Below are 23,135 nucleotides of genomic sequence, written 5' to 3'. Positions count from 1 at the left end.
GGCAGCGCTCCGACTGATACCTTCTATCAGCAGGCAGCGCTCCGACTGATACCTTCTATCAGCAGGCAGCGCTCCGACTGATACCTTCTATCAGCAGGCAGCGCTCCGACTGATACCTTCTATCAGCAGGCAGCGCTCTGACTGGTACCTTTATCAGCAGGCAGCGCTCCGACTGATACCTTCTATCAGCAGGCAGCGCTCTGACTGATACCTTCTATCAGCAGGCAGCGCTCTGACTGATACCTTCTATCAGCAGGCAGCGCTCCGACTGATACCTTCTATCAGCAGGCAGCGCTCCGACTGATACCTTCTATCAGCAGGCAGCGCTCTGACTGATACCTTCTATCGGCAGGCAGCGCTCTGACTGGTACCTCCTGTCGGCAGGCAGCGCTCTGACTGAGCTACTTTTCGCTCTACTTTTCTCGGTGTAGCCAGACTATTTTTCTCCTGTTGAATGTAAGACATTAGGAAATGTAGCTGCCTACATTCTTCCTATGGTTGGCCTAAACATTAGAAATGTTGGCCACCTTGCTTTTCATTGTAGGTTCATTTACTTTTGTGGCTGTCAGGCAAATATCATTACACTTCTGTTGTCATCTGATGAAAATGAAGCTATTTTCGGCCTGATGTGTTGCACAAATGTATTTTCTGTGAAGGAAAACTATAGTTGCACGGTCCTGATCACTATATTGAAGCAAAAAGACTTTGCATATAAAACGCGACACCTGTCGATATACAGCTGGACTCACCTGCTCCCGCTTTCTCACGTTGTGCTGTTTACAAACAAACACATGACTGGGTCAGCTGTTCTGGGGGACTATGGTAACTTCATAATGTGACTGGGTCAGCTGTTCTGGGGGACTATGGTAACTTCATAATGTGACTGGGTCAGCTGTTCTGGGGGACTATGGTAACTTCATAATGTGACTGGGTCAGCTGTTCTGGGGGACTATGGTAACTTCATAATGTGACTGGGTCAGCTGTTCTGGGGGACTATGGTAACTTCATAATGTGACTGGGTCAGCTGTTCTGGGGGACTATGGTAACTTCATAATGTGACTGGGTCAGCTGTTCTGGGGGACTATGATAACTTCATAATGTAAAATAATGTGACAGATGAAATGAAGAATGCAATCTACATAATCTAATATATTGCACAAGTTCACTGCAGGTATTTAATTAAAATGGAACTACACATATTCAAATGTATAGAAAACCTTAAAGAAATTGTTTCAACAGTATTGACGCTATTGAAAAACCATCCCGTGGCTATTTCCAAATACCCCGGAATAACATATATATATGGTATACCGCAGAAGCCTACACACAATGGTCTATAACATACACACAGAATGTTATAGAAGACAGGTTAAAGAAGGATTTTTAAGCTTTAGGCAATTGAGTCTCATGTGCCAAATACAACAGGTATAGTAGACCTTACAGTGAAATGCTGAATACAACAGGTATAGTAGACCTCACAGTGAAATGCTGAATACAACAGGTATAGTAGACCTTACAGTGAAATGCTGAATACAACAGGTGTAGTAGACCTTACAGTGAAATGCTGAATACAACAGGTATAGTAGACCTCACAGTGAAATGCTGAATACAACAGGTATAGTAGACCTTACAGTGAAATGCTGAATACAACAGGTGTGGTAGACCTCACAGTGAAATGCTGAATACAACAGGTATAGGTAGACCTCACAGTGAAATGCTGAATACAACAGGTATAGTTAGACCTCACAGTGAAATGCTGAATACAACAGGTATAGTAGACCTTACAGTGAAATGCTGAATACAACAGGTATAGTAGACCTTACAGTGAAATGCTGAATACAACAGGTATAGTTGACCTCACAGTAAAATGCTGAATACAACAGGTATAGTAGACCTTACAGTGAAATGCTGAATACAACAGGTATAGTAGACCTTACAGTGAAATGCTGAATACAACAGGTATAGTAGACCTCACAGTAAAATGCTGCCGAACAAGCCCTTAACCTGTTGAAACTCTAGGGGCGCAATTTCATTTTTGGATGAAAAACGTTCCCGTTTTAAACAAGATATTTTGTCACAAAAAGATGCTCGACTATGCATATAATTGCTACGATTCGAAAGAAAACACTCTGACGTGTCCAGAAATACAAAGATATTTTCTATGCGTGCCCTAGAACGTGAGCTTCAGGCAAAACCAAGATGAGACGGCATCCAGGAAATGAACAGGATTTTTGAGGCTCTGTTTTCCCTTGTCTCCTTATATGGCTGTGAATGCGAGAGGAATGAGAATGCCCTGTCTGTCGTTTCCCCAAGGTGTCTGCAGCATTGTGACGTATTTGTAGGCAGATCATTGGAAGATTGACCATAAGAGACCACATTTACCACGTGTCCGCCCGGTGTACTGCGCCGAAATTGGTGCGCAAAAGTCACCTGCCACTATTTTTCCAAGGGATAGAGAGTAAAGCAAGCTTCCACGAACTGCATGTCAATGAAGAGATATGTGAAAAAACACCTTGAGGACTGATTCCAAACAACGTTTGCCATGTTTCGGTCGATATTATGTAGTTAATCCGGAAAAAGTTTTACGTTGTAGGTGACTGAATTTTCGGTTCGTTTCGGTAGCCAGACGCAATGTGGAAAACGGAACGATTTCTCCTACACACAGACGCTTTCAGGAAACACTGCGCATTTGGTATGTAACTGAGAGTCTCCTCATTGAAAACATCAGAAGCTCTTCAAAGGTAAATGATTTTATTTATTTGGTTATCTGGTTTTTGTGAAAATGTTGCGTGCTACATGTTATTCAAAATGCATTGCTAGCTTTGCATGCTCTTACACAAATTAGTCAATTTCTATGGTTCAAAAGCATATTTTGAAAATCTGAGATGACAGTGTTGTTAAGAAAAGGCTAAGCTTGACAGTAGGCGCATTATTTTCATTTTATTTGCGATTTTCAGAAATCGTTAACGTTACATTATGCTAATGAGCTTCAGGCTATAACTGTATACAGGTTTTTTTCATAGCCAAACGTGAACAAAACGGAGCGATTTGTCCTACACAAATAATATTTTTTTGAAAAACTGCACATTTGCTATGTAACTGAGAGTCTCCTCATTGAAAACATCCGAAGCTCTTCAAAGTTAAATGATTTTATTTATTTGGTTATCTGGTTTTTGTGAAAATGTTGCGTGCTAAATGCTACTCAAAATGCTAAGCTAGCTTACCATACTCTTACACAAATTAGTGAATTGCTATGGTTCAAAAGCATATTTTGAAAATCTGAGATGACAGTGTTGTTAAGAAAAGGCTAAGCTTGAGAGTAGGCGCATTATTTTCATTTTATTTGCGATTTTCAGAAATCGTTAACGTTGCGTTATGCTAATGAGCCTGAGGCTTTAGTCACGATCCCGGATCCGGGATGGGGAGTTTCAAGAAGTTAACCAACGATGCAATTACGAAAAATAACACAAACCTTTTTAAATAAATGAAAGTAGCAAATAATTAAAGAACAGCAGTAAAATAACAATATGAACATGTAGATAAAGTCATTAAAGTGACTATGCATAGATAACACAGTAGCAACAGCATAAAATAGGAAGGGGGCAGTGAAAATAGTCTGGTTAGCCATTTGACTAGATGTTCAGGAGTCTTATGGCTTGGGGGTAGAAGCTGTTTAGAAGCCTCTTGGACCTAGACTTGGCACTCCAGTACTGCTAGCCATGTGGTAGCAGAGAGAACAGTCTTTCCTAGCTAAAAATGCCAACATCGGCATTGGCCCGATGTCTAGTTCTGATGTGCATACCAATATAACATAGGATTTTCCTGGACTTTCTGACCGGCCACCCCCAGGTGGTGAAGGTAGGAAACAACATCTCCTCTTTGCTGATCCTCAACTCTGGGGCCCTACAAGGGTGTGTGCTCAGCCCTCTCCTGTACTCCCTGTTCACCCACGACTACGTGGCCATGCACGCTTCCAACTCAATCATCAAGTTTGCAGACGACACAACAGTAGTGGGCTTGATCACCAAACAACGACGAGACAGCCTACAGGGAGGAGGTGTGGTGTCAGGAAAATAACCTCTCACCCAACGTCAACAAAACAAAGAAGATGATCGTGGACTTCAGGAAACAGGAGAGAGAGCACCCCCCAATCCACATCGAAGGGCCAGTAGTGGAGAGGGTAGTAAGTTAAGTTCCTGGGCGTACACATCACGGACAAGCTGAAATGATCCACACACACAGACAGTGTGGTGAAGAAGGCTCAACAGCACCTCTTCAACCTCAGGGGGCTGAAGAAATATGTCTTGTCACCCAAAACCATGACAAACCTTTACAGATGCACAATCGAGAGCATCGTGTCGGGACCACAAGGCCCTTCAGAGGGTGGTGAGGTCTGCACAAAGCATCACCGGGGGCAAACTACCTGCCCTCCAGGACACCTACACCACCTGATGTCACAGGAAGGCCAAAAAGATCATCAAGGACACAACCACCTGAGCCACTACCTGTTCACCCCGCTATCATCCAGAAGGCGTGGTCAGTACAGGGGCATCAAAGCTGGGACAGAGAGATAGAAGCTGTTTCTCAAACTCAAGGCCATTAGACTGTTAAACAGCAATCAGTAACTCAGAGAGGCTGCTGCCTACATTGAGACCTAATCACTGGACACTTTAATAAATAGATCACTAGTCACAGGTAAACAATGCCACTTCAATAATGTTTACATATCTTACATTACTCATATCACATGTATATACTGTATTTTATACCATCTGTTGCACCTATGCCGCTCAGCCATCACTCATCCATATACTTACATGTACATATTCTCATCAACCCCTTTAGATGTGTGTATTAGGTAGTTCTTGGGGAATTGTTATATTGTTAGATATTACTGCACTGTTGGAACTAGAAGCACAAGCATTTCGCTACACTCACATTAACATCTGCTAACCATGTGACCAATACCATCTGCTAACCATGTGTATGTGACCAATAATATCTGCTAACCATGTGTATGTGACCAATAACATCTGCTAACCATGTGTATGTGACCAATAACATCTGCTAACCATGTGTATGTGACCAATAACATCTGCTAACCATGTGTATGTGACCAATAACATCTGCTGACCATGTGTATGTGACCAATAACACCTGCTGACCATGTGTATGTGACCAATAACACCTGCTGACCATGTGTATGTGACCAATAACACCTGCTGACCATGTGTATGTGACCAATAACACCTGCTGACCATGTGTATGTGACCAATAACACCTGCTGACCATGTGTATGTGACCAATAGCATCTGCTAACCATGTGACCAATACCATCTGCTAAACATGTGACCGATAACATCTGCTAACCATGTGACCGATAACATCTGCTAACCATGTGTATGTGACCGATAACATCTGCTAACCATGTGTATGTGACCAATAACATCTGCTAACCATGTGACCAATACCATCTGCTAACCATGCGACCAATACCATCTGCTAACCATGCGACCAATAACATCTGCTAACCATGTGACCAATAACATCTGCTAACCATGTGTATGTGACCAATAACATCTGCTGACCATGTGTATGTGACCAATAACACCTGCTAACCATGTGACCAATAACATCTGCTAACCATGTGTATGTGACCAATAACATCTGCTAACCATGTGTATGTGACCAATAACATCTGCTAACCATGCGACCAATACCATCTGCTAACCATGCGACCAATACCATCTGCTAACCATGTGACCAATAACATCTGCTAACCATGTGTATGTGACCAATAACATCTGCTAACCATGTGTATGTGACCAATAACACCTGCTGACCATGTGTATGTGACCAATAACACCTGCTGACCATGTGTATGTGACCAATAGCATCTGCTAACCATGTGTATGTGACCAATAGCATCTGCTAACCATGTGTATGTGACCAATAGCATCTGCTAACCATGTGTATGTGACCAATACCATCTGCTAACCATGTGACCAATAACTTCTGCTGACCATGCGTATGTGAACAATAACATCTGCTGACCATGTGTATGTGACCAATAGCATCTGCTAACCATGTGTATGTGACCAATACCATCTGCTAACCATGTGACCAATACCATCTGCTAACCATGTGACCAATAACATCTGCTAACCATGTGACCGATAACATCTGCTAACCATGTGACCGATAACATCTGCTAACCATGTGTTTGTGACCAATAACATCTGCTAACCATGTGTTTGTGACCAATAACATCTGCTAACCATGTGTATGTGACCAATAACACCTGCTGACCATGTGTATGTGACCAATAACACCTGCTGACCATGTGTATGTGACCAATAACACCTGCTGACCATGCGTATGTGACCAATTGCATCTGCTAACCATGCGCGTATGTGAACAATAACATCTGCTAACCATGTGTATGTGACCAATAGCATCTGCTAACCATGTGTATGTGACCAATACCATCTGCTAACCATGTGACCAATACCATCTGCTAACCATGTGACCAATAACATCTGCTAACCATGTGACCGATAACATCTGCTAACCATGTGACCGATAACATCTGCTAACCATGTGTTTGTGACCAATAACATCTGCTAACCATGTGTATGTGACCAATAACACCTGCTGACCATGTGTATGTGACCAATAACACCTGCTGACCATGTGTATGTGACCAATAACACCTGCTGACCATGCGTATGTGACCAATAGCATCTGCTAACCATGCGTATGTGAACAATAACATCTGCTAACCATGTGACCAATACCATCTGCTAACCATGTGACCAATACCATCTGCTAACCATGTGACCAATACCATCTGCTAACCATGTGACCAATACCATCTGCTAACCATGTGACCAATAACATCTGCTAACCATGTGTATGTGACCAATAACATCTGCTAACCATGTGTATGTGACCAATAACACCTGCTGACCATGTGTATGTGACCAATAACACCTGCTGACCATGTGTATGTGACCAATAACACCTGCTGACCATGCGTATGTGACCAATAGCATCTGCTAACCATGCGTATGTGAACAATAACATCTGCTAACCATGTGACCAATACCATCTGCTAACCATGTGACCAATACCATCTGCTAACCATGTGACCAATACCATCTGCTAACCATGTGACCAATACCATCTGCTAACCATGTGACCGATAACATCTGCTAACCATGTGTATGTGACCAATAACATCTGCTAACCATGTGTATGTGACCAATAACACCTGCTGACCATGTGTATGTGACCAATAACACCTGCTGACCATGTGTATGTGACCAATAACACCTGCTGACCATGCGTATGTGACCAATAGCATCTGCTAACCATGCGTATGTGAACAATAACATCTGCTAACCATGTGACCAATACCATCTGCTAACCATGTGACCAATACCATCTGCTAACCATGTGACCAATACCATCTGCTAACCATGTGACCGATACCATCTGCTAACCATGTGACCGAAAACATCTGCTAACCATGTGTATGTGACCTTAAAACATCTGCTAACCATGTGTATGTGACCAATAACATCTGCTAACCATGTGTATGTGACCAATAACATCTGCTAACCATGTGACCAATACCAACTGCTGACCATGTGACCAAAACCAACTGCTGACCATGTGACCAATACCATCTGCTAACCATGTGACCAATAACAACTGCTGACCATGTGACCAATACCATCTGCTAACCATGTGACCAATAACAACTGCTGACCATGTGACCAATACCATCTGCTAACCATGTGTATGTGACCAATAACATCCGCTAACCATGTGACCAATACCATCTGCTGACCATGTGTATGTGACCAATAACATCTGCTAACCATGTGACCAATACCATCTGCTAACCATGTGACCAATAACAACTGCTGACCATGTGACCAATACCATCTGCTGACCATGTGTATGTGACCAATAACATCCGCTAACCATGTGACCAATACCATCTGCTGACCATGTGTATGTGACCAATAACAACTGCTGACCATGTGTATGTGACCAATAACATATGCTAACCATGTGACCAATACCATCTGCTAACCATGTGACCAATAACAACTGCTAACCATGTGACCAATACCATCTGCTAACCATGTGACCAATAACAACTGCTAACCATGTGACCAATAACAACTGCTGACCATGTGTATGTGACCAATAACAACTGCTAACCATGTGACCAATAACAACTGCTGACCACGTGTATGTGACCAATAACAACTGCTAACCATGTGACCAATAACAACTGCTAACCATGTGACCAATAACAACTGCTGACCATATGTGACCAATAACATCTGCTAACCATGTGTATGTGACCAATAACAACTGCTGACCATGTGTATGTGACCAATAACAACTGCTAACCATGTGACCAATAACAACTGCTGACCATGTGTATGTGACCAATAACAACTGCTGACCATGTGACCAATACCATCTGCTAACCATGTGACCAATAACATCTGCTGACCATGTGTATGTGACCAATAGCATCTGCTGACCATGTGTATGGGACCAATAACAACTGCTAACCATGTGACCAATAACAACTGCTGACCATGTGTATGTGACCAATAACATCTGCTAACTATGTGTATGTGACCAATAACAACTGCTAACCATGTGACCAATAACAACTGCTGACCATGTGTATGTGACCAATAACAACTGCTAACCATGTGACCAATAACAACTGCTGACCATGTGTATGTGACCAATAAAATTGGATTTGATTTAGATGACGTAATGACGGCAACAACAAAAAATACAGAGCTACACAGCATTCTAACCCACCATGTCTGCTGTGTGGATCAAGCAGTCAACAAGTCCAGCAGTCAGGCCTCCCGGGTGGCGCAGTGGTTAAGGGCGCTGTACTGCAGCGCCAGCTGTGCCATCAGAGACTCTGGGTTCGCGCCCAGGCTCTGTCGTAACCGGCCGCGACCAGGAGGTCCATGGGGCGACGCACAATTGGCCTAACGTCGTCCGGGATTTGGTCGGTAGGGATGTCCTTGTCTCATCGCGCACCAGCGACTCCTGTGGCGGGCCGGGCGCAGTGCACGCTGACGTGGTTTCCAGCTGACACATTGGTGCGGCTGGCTTCCGGGTTAAGTGGGCATTGTGTCAAGAAGCTTGGTTGGGTCGTGTTTCAGGGGACGCACGGCTCTCGACATTCGCCTCTCCCGAGTCAGTACGGGAGTTGCAGCGATGAGACAAGAATGGAACTAGCAATTGGATTCCACGAAATTGGGGAGAAAACGGTGTTTGTCATACCACTGCTGTCATTTCAATGGCATTTGAGAACAAGTTTGAAACTTGGAAATATGAACACTCCTAGCTCCATTCGAACAACTGACTGGAGAAAAAAGCTCACCTACGTAGCAGACGTGATACCCTGTGTTGGCATTTTTGTTGAGGGGGGTACTCTACTGTGAACAAGCGATTCGGTGGCATTCTCTCTTCACCGTGTCGCCACCATGCTCGATGCTAGGTACAAAGACTGCTACTTCGATGCAGACAAGAAACAGGTTTTACGTGAAATGTACACAGCTGGACAAGATGGAAACAGACACAGTGACAGTGTGTACCGAGGAAGAGGCCACGGACAGACATGGCTGGACAAGATGGAAACAGACACAGTGACAGTGTGTACCGAGGAAGAGGCCACGGACAGACATGGCTGGACAAGATGGAAACAGACACAGTGACAGTGTGTACCGAGGAAGAGAGACCACGGACAGACATGGCTGGACAAGATGGAAACAGACACAGTGACAGTGTGTACCGAGGAAGAGGCCACGGACAGACATGGCTGGACAAGATGGAAACAGACACAGTGACAGTGTGTACCGAGGAAGAGGCCACGGACAGACATGGCTGGACAAGATGGAAACAGACACAGTGACAGTGGGCACCGAGGAAGAGAGACCACGGACAGACATGGCTGGACAAGATGGAAACAGACAGTGACAGTGTGTACCGAGGAAGAGAGACCACGGACAGACATGGCTGGACAAGATGGAAACAGACAGTGACAGTGGGCACCGAGGAAGAGGCCACGGACAGACAGAGCAGAAACTTCACTGCTTGACATGTATGATGAAGTCCTGGTTGAGAATGAAAGACTAAACAATGAAACACGACAAGTGTTTCACAACACGGCAAGTGAAAGAAATAGGTTTTGATGATATTTTACTGGTAATGGGGACATGTGTAAATGCCAAAAAAATACAATTTTGATTAGTGTGTGTGTTTTAACTATTTAACTACACTAGAATGCTTAAAAGGCCGCTAAAATTGTAAATATTGGTTATGGTTATCGGTATCAGGTTCTTTTGGCAAGGAAAATATTGGATATCGATATCAGCCAAAAATGTCATATTGGTGCATCCCTACTTCCCACGGTGTTCTAGCTCATACACAAACATACCGTCAGCACTAGAACCTGGCCTGAGAAACCATCCCACAAACATACCGTCAGCACTAGAACCTGGCCTGAGAAACCATCCCACAAACATACCGTCAGCACCAGAACCTGGCCTGAGAAACCATCCCACAAACATACCGTCAGCACCAGAACCTGGCCTGAGAAACCATCCCACAAACATACCGTCAGCACTAGAACCTGGCCTGAGAAACCATCCCACAAACATACCGTCAGCACCAGAACCTGGCCTGAGAAACCATCCCACAAACATACCGTCAGCACCAGAACCTGGCCTGAGAAACCATCCCACAAACATACCGTCAGCACCAGAACCTGGCTGTAACAGTAGCCGACTGACCTGTAGTTGGCCATGTCCCTGTACTGACCCATAGTTGGCCATGTCCCTGTACTGACCCGTAGTTGGCCATGTCCCTGTACTGACCCGTAGTTGGCCATGTCCCTGTACTGACCCATAGTTGGCCATGTCCCTGTACTGACCCGTAGTTGGCCATGTCCCTGTACTGACCCATAGTTGGCCATGTCCCTGTACTGACCCGTAGTTGGCCATGTCACTGTACTGACCCGTAGTTGGCCATGTCCCTGTACTGACCCGTAGTTGGCCATGTCCCTGTACTGACCCGTAGTTGGCCATGTCCCTGTACTGACCCGTCGTTGGCCATGTCCCTGTACTGACCCGTCGTTGGCCATGTCCCTGTACTGACCCGTCGTTGGCCATGTCCCTGTACTGACCCGTCGTTGGCCATGTCCCTGTACTGACCCGTCGTTGGCCATGTCCCTGTACTGACCCGTAGTTGGCCATGTCCCTGTACTGACCTGTAGTTGCCCAGTTTGACCCAGATGATGTCTCTATATTTGGGTTTCTTTCCGGCCCGGCAGTCGTTACAGAACCAGCTGCCGTCCGGCATGGCGATGTTCAGACAGTCTGGATGGAACGCTGCTGGACACGACTCACAGCACAGGAGCTGACCACCTACAGGATGACAGACAGTATCTGACCTAGTGCACAAGGCAACACGTTCTCCTGCTTGGACTCCAGCAGCAGTCTTCAATATTACTGTCGTTCTACAGAGGAGTAGATACTGACCTTTGGAGCAGACGAAGCACCAGCTGACGTTGACATGCGAGTGGTGGCTGTAGCCCTTCTTGGGTGAGAAATGGTTTGTGCAGATGATGGTGGTGGGGGTCAACATCTCACTGCCAGCTGCAACACACACCTCTCCTGTATGGTACGCCACCGGGCAGCGCAGGCAACGCATCAGCTTACCTACAATACACCACGATATTAACACACCTGACATCAGCTTACCTACAATACACCACGACATTAACACACCTGTCCTACAATACACGATTATATTAACACACATACAAGGCCATGCTAGGTAAAGCTCCGCCTTATCTCAGTTCACTGGTCACGATGGCAACACCCATCCGTAGCACGCGCTCCAGCAGGTGTATCTCACTGATCATCCCTAAAGCCAACACCTCATTCGGCCGCCTTTCGTTCCAGTACTCTGCTGCCTGTGACTGGAACGAATTGCAAAAATCGCTGAAGTTGGAGACCTTTATCTCCCTCACCAACTTCAAACATCAGCTATCTGAGCAGCTAACCGATCGCTGCAGCTGTACATAATCTATTGGTAAATAGCCCACCCATTTTCACCTACCTCATCCCCACAGTTTTTATTTATTTACTTTTCTGCTCTTTTGCACACCAATATCCCTACCTGTACATGATCATTTATCAATCCAGTGTTAATCTGCAATATTGTAATTATTCGCCTACCTCCTCATGCCTTTTGCACACATTGTATATAGACTCCCCTTTTTTTTATTTTTTTTATACTGTGTTATTGACTTGTTACTTGTTTACTCCATGTGTAACTCTGTGTTGTCTGTTCACACTGCTATGCTTTATCTTGGCCAGGTCGCAGTTGTAAATGAGAACTTGTTCTCAACTAGCCTACCTGGTTAAATAAAGGTGAAATAAAAAATAAATAAAAATAAAAACCTGACCGATAATACCACACCTGACCTACAATACAACATTAACACACCTGACCTACAATACAACATTATATTAACACACCTGAACTACAATACACCATTATATTAACACACCTGACCGATAATACCACACCTGACCTACAATACAACATTATATTAACACACCTGAACTACAATACACCATTATATTAACACACCTGAACTACAATACACCATTATATTAACACACCTGACCGATAATACCACACCTGACCTACAATACAACATTATATTAACACACCTGAACTACAATACACCATTATATTAACACACCTGAACTACAATACACCATTATATTAACACACCTGACCTACAACACACCTGACCTATAATACACCGGGAGACAAACCTCAGACAACTAGTCAAATGTTCATGTGGTATCATTAAGCAACAAGGCCCGAGGGGGTGTGGTAGATGGCTAAAATACCACGGCTAAGGGCTGTTCTTATGCACGACGTAACGCGGAGGTGCCTTATTGCTATTATTATTGCTATTATAAACTGGTAACCAATATTATTAGAGCAGTAAAAATAAATGTTTTGTCATACCCGTGGTATACGGTCTGATATACCACGGCTGTCAGCCAATCAGCATTCAGGGCTTGAACCACCCAGTTTCTACTTATAAATAAACTCAGGGGAAGGGTTAGCGTTTAGGGTCCCAGTCTGCCTCACCCTGGGTAGCCTTGGGTTTGGAGTTGGGGTTTAGGGGGCAAATATAGGGTACTCTTACCCTTGGTAGCCTTGGGTTTGGAGTGGCAGCTGATGCAGGTGTGAAGCGGGCAGTGGAAGCCCTTGTTGTCAAACACAGTGAGGGTATTGTTGCGGACGCAGGCGTCATGGTAGAACATCCCACAGTGGAGCACGTTACAGCGATGCACCTCCCCCTCCGACAGCTTACAGCTGAAACACTGGTGCACCCCTGGAGAGAGAGACGGAGTCAGGGTGAACACTGGAGAGAGAGACGGAGTCAGGGTGAACACTGGAGAGAGAGACGGAGTCAGGGTGAACACTGGAGAGAGACGGAGTCAGGGTGAACACTGGAGAGAGACGGAGGAGTCAGGGTGAACACTGGAGAGAGACGGAGGAGTCAGGGTGAACACTGGAGAGAGACGGAGGAGTCAGGGTGAACACTGGAGAGAGACGGAGGAGTCAGGGTGAACACTGGAGAGAGACGGAGGAGTCAGGGTGAACACTGGAGAGACGGAGGAGTCAGGGTGAACACTGGAGAGAGACGGAGGAGTCAGGGTGAACACTGGAGAGAGACGGAGGAGTCAGGGTGAACACTGGAGAGAGACGGAGGAGTCAGGGTGAACACTGGAGAGAGACGGAGGAGTCAGGGTGAACACTGGAGAGAGACAGAGGAGTCAGGGTGAACACTGGAGAGAGACGGAGGAGTCAGGGTGAACACTGGAGACAGACGGAGTCAGGGTGAACACTGGAGAGAGACGGAGTCAGGGTGAACACTGGAGAGAGACGGAGTCAGGGTGAACACTGGAGACAGACGGAGTCAGGGTGAACACTGGAGACAGACGGAGTCAGGGTGAACACTGGAGACAGACGGAGTCAGGGTGAACACTGGAGACAGACGGAGTGAGGGTGAACACTGGAGACAGACGGAGTGAGGGTGAACACTGGAGAGAGACGGAGTCAGGGTGAACACTGGAGAGAGACGGAGGAGTCAGGGTGAACACTGGAGAGAGACGGAGGAGTCAGGGTGAACACTGGAGAGAGACGGAGGAGTCAGGGTGAACACTGGAGAGAGACGGAGTCAGGGTGAACACTGGAGAGAGACGGAGGAGTCAGGGTGAACACTGGAGAGAGACGGAGGAGTCAGGGTGAACACTGGAGAGAGACGGAGGAGTCAGGGTGAACACTGGAGAGAGACGGAGGAGTCAGGGTGAACACTGGAGAGAGACGGAGGAGTCAGGGTGAACACTGGAGAGAGACGGAGTCAGGGTGAACACTGGAGAGAGACAGAGTCAGGGTGAACACTGGAGAGAGACGGAGTCAGGGTGAACACTGGAGAGAGAGACGGAGTCAGGGTGAACACTGGAGAGAGAGACGGAGTCAGGGTGAACACTGGTGAGAGAGACAGAGTCAGGGTGAACACTGGAGAGAGATGGAGAGATGGGTTAGTCATTACCTGAGCTGCTACAGACAGCATGACCCTGCTCTTACCTGAGGTGCTACAGACAGCATGACCCTGATCTTACCTGAGGTGCTACAGACAGCATGACCCTGCTCTTACCTGAGGTGCTACAGACAGCATGACCCTGCTCTTACCTGAGGTGCTACAGACAGGATGACCCTGCTCTTACCTGAGGTGCAGTCTGGACAGAGCAGCTTGTCCTGTGGTTTCAGGGTGGATCCTAGACAGGAGAGGTGAAAGGACCCACAGCACTGACCCTCACATGGCACCACGTCCTCTCCAGCCTGCTCACACACCTACAAACACACACCATCAGCAACACATTGAAACCCCTCCTCCCAACCCAGCCCCATTGAAACTCCCCCCAACCCAGCACCATTGAACCCCTCCCAACCCAGCCCCATTGAACCCCCCCAACCCAGCCCCATTGAACCCCCCCAACCCAGCCCCATTGAAACTCCCCCCCAACCCAGTCCCATTGAAACTCCCCCCAACCCAGTCCCATTGAAACCCCCCAACCCAGCCCCATTGAAACCCCCCAACCCAGTCCCATTGAAACTCCCCCCAACTCAGCCGCAGGAGATGAGTGGAGACATTCTAGAGTCTCACCTGACAGACAGATTCCTTCTTGGGGCCTCCTCCGTTTGCCTTTTTGGCCCCGCTGGCCTGGTCTATGCTGTCACTGGGGGACTCTGGACGCTCCTCACTGCCAGAGCCCTCTGGCTCAGGACTGGCTGCTGCTCGCTTCCTCTTCTTGGCCTGGGAAGCTGCTGATTGGATGGCCAAGTCCTGCCTCTTCCTGATTGGCTTAATCTTCTCTGGTTCTTTCTCTGGTGATTCAGACCGAGTGAATCCTTTAACATGTGTCTCCGTTTTCTTTCTGTTTCTCTTCTTCGTGGGGGCGGAGGACTCTGCTGCCACAGCCTGGGGTTCGAGTTAGGAGAGGAAGATCAGACTCATCCTCACAGGGACATCTAAAGGCAACATACCAGGAATAAACAGTGCCACTAATTATTAACTCACCTTCTGTTTGTCACCTACTCTAGGTTTCTTTTTGGGTTGTTGGTCCTTCTCCTCGGTCTCCTTTAGAGCTCGTTTACCGGGCTGTTGGTCCTTCTCCTCGGGCTCCTTTAGAGCTTGTTTACCGGGCTGTTGGTCCTTCTCCTCGGTCTCCTTTAGAGCTCGTTTACCGGGCTGTTGGTCCTTCTCCTCGGTCTCCTTTAGAGCTCGTTTACCGGGCTGTTGGTCCTTCTCCTCGGTCTCCTTTAGAGCTCGTTTACTGGGCTGTTGGTCCTTCTCCTCGGTCTCCTTTAGAGCTCGTTTACCGGGCTGTTGACCAGGCTGCTGCTTCTGACGTTCCTTCCTACCTGCAAACAGAGACAGGAGATGATAGGGGTGTGCCAAGTAGTTAGACAAAATGAGTATCTACAATGAGTATCTACATTTACATTTTTTTGCAGCGAGAACGCGCAGGGAGGTATTGTGCGAACATATACTTTAGCATATCAAAACACTTCTTCCCAAACACAAGTATCCTCCGATTATCAACTGCCAATTTACAGATACGATTACGAGTACGGCCATGTCGGCACACCCCTAGGAGGAGGTTATGAAACAGCAATTGATTTAGGGATAAATTCATCGTTAGCACTTTGGTAGGAGCATCGTTCAATCTCCCCGAGCGGGTTTCCCAAAACCAGCATTACTTAAGTTGCACTTCAAAAAGCTCATTATTTATTAAAGCAAAGAAAACAGCAATGATGCTTTTTCACATTTATACACAGATCTCTGCTAAACATAGAATCAAGATGGTTAACGACCACCGACATCTTCAGAATGAAGTTGACTACAAATAATAATAATCATTTGATGGGTGCTTATATTTGTCTTATTTCACACGTGAATTGGAAAGACGTTTTTTGCATATCCCAACTCCTGAAGAAATTTGCTATTGGCCCATAAGACCCCATAAACTTCTACAGATAAAGCCCAACAGAATGCTCTCAATGGTGCATCGCTGCCTGGTACAGCAACCACATGGCTCTTCAGAGGGTGGTGCCCAACAGAATGCTCTCAATGGTGCATCGCTGCCTGGTACAGCAACCACATGGCTCTTCAGAGGGTGGTGCCCAACAGAATGCTCTCAATGGTGCATCGCTGCCTGGTAGAGCAACCACATGGCTCTTCAGAGGGTGGTGCCCAACAGAATGCTCTCAATGGTGCATCGCTGCCTGGTACAGCAACCACATGGCTCTTCAGAGGGTGGTGCCCAACGCATCAATGTGGGCACGCTGCCTGGTACAGCAACCACATGGCTCTTCAGAGGGTGGTGCCCAACGCATCAATGTGGGCACGCTGCCTGCCCTCCAGGATATTTACAGCACTGCATGTCGAAGAAAGACTAAGAAGATATATTAAGGACCTCAGTCATAATCCATATTTCATCAACTTCAAAATCAAATGGTGTCACATGCTCCAAATACATCAGTAGTAGACCTTACCGTGACATGCTTTTACTGACGAGCCGTGACATGCTTACTGACGAGCCGTGACATGCTTACTGACGAGCCCTTTTTCAACAAAGCAGAGTTGAAAAGTAAGAAAATTAGCTAAATAAAAAAAGGAAATAGTAACAATAAAATAGCAATAATGAGACTATATAGAAGGAGTACCGGTACAGAGTCAATAGTCAGGATTACCAGGTAGCTGAGGTAATAAACTCAGCTAAAAAAGAAACGTCCCTTTTTCAGGAACCTGTCTTTCAAAGATAATTTGTAAAAATCCAAATAAAACTTCACAGATCTTCATTGTAAAAGGTTTAAACACTGTTTCGCATGCTTGTTCAATGAACCATAAACAATTAATGAACATGCACATGTGGAACGATCGTTAAGACACTAACAGCTTAGGCAATTAAAGTCAGTTATGAAAACTTAGGACACTAAAGAGGCCTTTCTACGAACTCTGAAAAACACCAAAAGAAAGGTGCCCAGGGTCCCTGCTCATCTGCGTGGGCATGCTGCAAGGAGGCATGAGGACTGCAGATGTGACCTGGGCAATAAATTGCAATGTCCGTACTGTGAGACGCCTAAGACAGCGCTACAGGGAGACAGGATGGACAGCTGATCGTCCTAGCAGTGGCAGACCACGCATAACAAGACCTACCCAGGATCGGTACATCACATCTGCGGGACAGGAACAGGATGGCAACAACAACTGCCTGAGTTACACCAGGAACACACAACCCCTCCATCAGTGCTCAGACTCTCAGCCTATTGTGGACAGAGGTCCTCACCAGACATCACAGGCAACAACATCGCCTATGGGCACAAACCCACCGTCGCTGGACCAGACAGGACTGGCAAAAAGTGCTCTTCACTGACGAGTTGTGGTTTTGTCTCACCAGGGGTGATGGTCGGATTCGTGTTTATTGTCGAAGGAATGAGCGTTACACCGAGGCCTGTACTCTGGAGCGGGATCGATTTGGAGGTGGAGAGTCCATCATGGTCTGGGGCAGTATGTCACAGCATCATTGGACTGAGCTTGTTGTCATTGCAGGCAATCTCATCGCTATGCATTACAGGGAAGATATCCTCCTCCCTCATGTGGTATCCTTCCTGCAGGATCATCCTGACATGACCCTCCAGCATGACAATGCCACCAGCCATACTGCTCGTTCTGTGGGTGATTTCCTGCAAGACAGTAATATCAGTATCCTGTCATGGCCAGCTAAGAACCCAGATCTCAATCCCATTGAGCACGTCTGGGACCTGTTGGATCAGAGGGTGAGGACTAGGGCCATTCACCCCAGAAATGTCCAGAAACCTTGGTGGAAGAGTGGGGTAACATCTCACAGCAAGAACTGGCAGATCTGGTGCAGACCGTGAGGTGGAGATGCACTGCATTATTTAATGCAGCTGGTGGCCACACCAGATACTGACTGTTACTTTGATTTTGACCCCTCTTTGATCAGGGACACATTATCCCATTTCTGTTAGTCACATGTCTGTGGAACTTGTTCAGTTTATGTCTCAGTTCTTGAATCTTATGTTCATACAAATATTTACACATGTTAAGTTTGTTGAAAATAAACGCAGTTGACAGTGAGAGGACGTTTCTTTTTTTCTGAGTTTATGTACATGTAGGTAGGGGTAAAAGTGACCAGGCAATCAGGATAGATAATATAACAAGTCACAGCAGCGTATGTCAAGAGTGTAAAAGTGTGTATGTCTGAGCGTGTGTGTGTGGCATCAATGTGTTTGTGTTTTGTTTTTGTGTGCATAGAGCTGGTGCCAAAGACCAGGATAGGGCCTTAGCGGCGTGTGCGGACCAGGATAGGGCCTTAGCGGCGTGTGCGGACCAGGATAGGGCCTTAGCGGCGTGTGCGGACCAGGATAGGGCCTTAGCGGCGTGTGCGGACCAGGATAGGGCCTTAGCGGCGTGTGCGGACCAGGATAGGGCCTTAGCGGCGTGTGCGGACCAGGATAGGGCCTTAGCGGCGTGTGCGGACCAGGATAGGGCCTTAGCGGCGTGTGCGGACCAGGATAGGGCCTTAGCGGCGTGTGCGGACCAGGATAGGGCCTTAGCGGCGTGTGCGGACCAGGATAGGGCCTTAGCGGCGTGTGCGGACCAGGATAGGGTCTCGATCGATGTATGCTTAACAAGCGACATAAAAGTTGAATGGACTTACTCGGCGTGCAATAATAGTGTTTAACATGATTTTTTTTTTTTTTTTTAATGACTACCTCATCTCTGTACCCCACACATACAGATAATTGTAAGGTCCCTCAGTCGAGCTACACATTTTAAGCACAGATTCAACCACAAAGACCTGGGTGGTTTTCCAAAGGTTCGCAAAGAAGGGCACCTCAGCGGACATGGATGGTGTATCAACAAACCCAGTCAATACAAAGATACAGGCGTCCTTCCTAACTCCGTTGCCGGAGAGAAAGGAAAAGGATGAGGGATTTCAGAGTTACAGTTGAATGGATGTGATAGGGAGAAAACTGAGGATGGATCAACAACATTGAAGTTACGCCACAATACTAAGCCAATGGGGTCTGACAATCTGGATGGAAAAATCATGAGGATAATAGTGGACGATATGCCACATCTTCAATTTAAGACTACTGGAAAGTATCACCTCAACTTGTTAAGCCCTCAGGCTTGGAGGGAAGAAAAAGTCCAGGTCATATATAAGTCTTTGCATCACCACTCTGGACGGTTCTCACTTAGAGTATGTGGACAAATACCTAGGCGCCTGGTTAGACTGTAAACTCTCCTTCCAGACTCACATTAAGCATCTCCAATCCAAAATTAAATCTAGAATCGGCTTCCTATTTCACAACAAAGCCTCCTTCACTCATGCTGCCAAACATACCCTCGTAAAGCTGACTATCCTGTCGATCCTCGACTTCGTCATTTACAATAGTCTCCAACATTCTACTCAGCCAATTGGATGCAGTCTATCACAGTGCCATCCGTTTTGTCACCAAAGCCCCATACACTACCCACCACTGCGACATGTATGCTCTCGTCGGCTGGCCCTCGCTACATATTCGTCGCCAGACCCACTGGCTCCAGGTCATCTATAAGTCTTTGCTAGGTAAAGCTCCGCCTTATCTCAGCTCATTGGTCAACATAACAACACCCACCCGTAGCACGCGCTCCAGCAGGTATATTTCACTGGTCATCCCCAAAGCCAACACCCACTTTGGCTGCCTTTCCTTCCAGTTCTCTACTGCCAATGACTTATACGAATTTCAAAAATCACTGAAGTTGGAGACATATCTCCCTCACTAACTTCAATCATCAGACGTCAGATCAGCTTACCGATGGCTGCAGCTGTACACAGCCCATCTGTAAATAGCCCTCCAACCAACTACCCACCTCATCCCTATATTTGTGTTTGATTTTTTTCTGCTCTTTTGCCCACCAGTATTTATTCTTGCACATCCTCATCTGCTCATCTATCACTCCAGTGTTAATTTCTGAATTGTAATTACTTTGTCACTATGGCCTATTTATTGCCTTACCTCCTTACTCTATTTGCACACACTGTATACAGATCTTCTATTGTGTTATTGGCTGTACGTTTGTTTATTCCATGTGTAACTCTGTTGTTTTTGTCGCACTGCTTTGCTTTATCTTGGCCAGGTCGCAGTTGTAAATGAGAACTTGTTCTCAACTGGCCTACCTGGTTAAATAAAATAAATAAAAATTCCGCTACCTGAGAATAGTAAAGCCCCCTTTACTGGCTCAAATAGCCGACCCATCAGCCTGTTACCAACCCTTAGTAAACTTCTGGAAATAAATGGTGTTTGACCAGATACAATGCTATTTTACAGTAAACAAATTGCCAACAGAATGTCAGCACACGGGAAGGACATTCAACAAGCACAGCACTTACACAAATGACTGATGATTCCCACATCTAAAAGCATTGTATTTGGGACAAATCATTCACTAAACCCTAAACCTCAACTACATCCGGTAATGAATAATGTTGAAATTTAACAAGTTGAGGTAAATTAATTTCTTGAAGTAACCCTGGAATTTAAACGGTCATTGTCTAAACATATTGATACAACCGTAGCTAAGATGGGGAGAAGTCTGTCCATAATAAAGCGCTGCTCTGCCTTCTTAACAGCATTATAAACATGGCAGGTACTCAAATCAAATCAAATTTATTTACATAGCCCTTCGTACATCAGCTGGTATCTCAAAGTGCTGTACAGAAACGCAGCCTAAAACCCCAAACAGCAAGCAATGCAGGTGTAGAAGCATGGTGGCTAGGAAAAACTCCCTAGAAAGGCCAAAACCTAGGAAGAAACCTAGAGAGGAACCAGGCTGTGGGGTGGTCAGTCCTCTTCTGGCAGTGCCGGGTGGAGATTATAACAGAACATGGCCAAGATGTTCAAATGTTCAGGGCCTAGTTTCTACCTTCTTAACAGCATTATAAACAGGGCAGGTACTAGGCCCTAGTTTCTACCTTCTTAATTAACAGCATTATTAACAAGGCAGGTACTAGGCCCTAGTTTCTACCTTCTTAATTAACAGCATTATTAACAAGGCAGGTACTAGGCCCTAGTTTCTACCTTCTTAATTAACAGCATTATTAACAAGGCAGGTACTAGGCCCTAGTTTCTACCTTCTTAATTAACAGCATTATTAACAAGGCAGGTACTAGGCCCTAGTTTCTACCTTCTTAATTAACAGCATTATTAACAAGGCAGGTACTAGGCCCTAGTTTCTACCTTCTTAATTAACAGCATTATTAACAAGGCAGGTACTAGGCCCTAGTTTCTACCTTCTTAATTAACAGCATTATTAACAAGGCAGGTACTAGGCCCTAGTTTCTACCTTCTTAATTAACAGCATTATTAACAAGGCAGGTACTAGGCCCTAGTTTCTACCTTCTTAATTAACAGCATTATTAACAAGGCAGGTACTAGGCCCTAGTTTCTACCTTCTTAATTAACAGCATTATTAACAAGGCAGGTACTAGGCCCTAGTTTCTACCTTCTTAATTAACAGCATTATTAACAAGGCAGGTACTAGGCCCTAGTTTCTACCTTCTTAATTAACAGCATTATTAACAAGGCAGGTACTAGGCCCTAGTTTCTACCTTCTTAATTAACAGCATTATTAACAAGGCAGGTACTAGGCCCTAGTTTCTACCTTCTTAATTAACAGCATTATTAACAAGGCAGGTACTAGGCCCTAGTTTCTACCTTCTTAATTAACAGCATTATTAACAAGGCAGGTACTAGGCCCTAGTTTCTACCTTCTTATCAACACTATACACAAGGTAGGTCCTACAGGCCCTGGTTTTGACGCACCTTGACTACTGTTCAGTCGTGTGGTCAGGTGCCATAAAGAGGGACTTAGGAAAATTGCAGTTGGCTCAGAACAGGGCAGCACAGCTGGCCCTTAATAAAAGTATACAGGGAGCTAGCATTAATGATGTGAATATCAATCTCTCATGGCTCAAAGTGGAAGAGATATTGACATCATCACTACTTGTTTTTGTAAGAAGTGTTGACAAGCTGAATGTACCGATATGCACCAAAATTACTAGCACACAGCTCGGACACCCATACATACCTCACAAGACATGCCACCAGAGTAGAGGTTGACTGATTAATCAGCATGGCCGATTAATTAGGGTAGATTTCAAGTTTTCATAACAATCGGTAATCTGCTTTTCTGGATGCCGATCACATTGCAATCCACGAGGAGACAGCGTGGCAGGCTGACCACCTGTTACGCGAGTGCAGCATCAAACAGACCTTGTGGCTGCAAGAAGCCAAGGTAAGTTGCTAGCTAGCATTAAACTTATCTTATAAAAAACCATCAACCTTCACATATTCACGAGTTAACCTAGTAATTTCATCAACCATGTGTAGTTAACTAGCTTGTTCTGTTA

At 45.7% G+C, this 23,135-nt stretch overlaps 1 protein-coding gene across 3 annotated transcripts in view; it reads right to left on the bottom strand.

Annotated features, from left to right (window-relative positions):
* Window positions 1–23,135, bottom strand: part of nsd2 (nuclear receptor binding SET domain protein 2) — a 51,936-nt gene that overhangs the window by 16,666 nt on the left and 12,135 nt on the right. Inside the window, exons 7-12 of one of the 3 annotated variants that reach the window (XM_064953100.1) lie at window positions 15,731–16,074; window positions 15,317–15,631; window positions 14,877–15,003; window positions 13,289–13,477; window positions 11,595–11,774; window positions 11,324–11,480 (exon numbers count right to left, since the gene is read on the bottom strand). In XM_064953100.1, coding sequence (XP_064809172.1) covers window positions 11,324–11,480; window positions 11,595–11,774; window positions 13,289–13,477; window positions 14,877–15,003; window positions 15,317–15,631; window positions 15,731–16,074 — 1,312 coding nt within the window. Of the gene's footprint in view, window positions 1–11,323; window positions 11,775–13,288; window positions 13,478–14,876; window positions 15,004–15,316; window positions 15,632–15,730; window positions 16,075–23,135 lie in introns of all 3 variants that reach the window. The other 2 variants (XM_064953098.1, XM_064953099.1) reach the window with 2 other exon arrangements.

The sequence above is a fragment of the Oncorhynchus masou genome, chromosome 32, assembly GCF_036934945.1.
Source record: "Oncorhynchus masou masou isolate Uvic2021 chromosome 32, UVic_Omas_1.1, whole genome shotgun sequence".
Classification (NCBI taxonomy): domain Eukaryota; kingdom Metazoa; phylum Chordata; class Actinopteri; order Salmoniformes; family Salmonidae; genus Oncorhynchus; species Oncorhynchus masou.
This window is presented reverse-complemented; position numbering and strand designations above follow the sequence as displayed.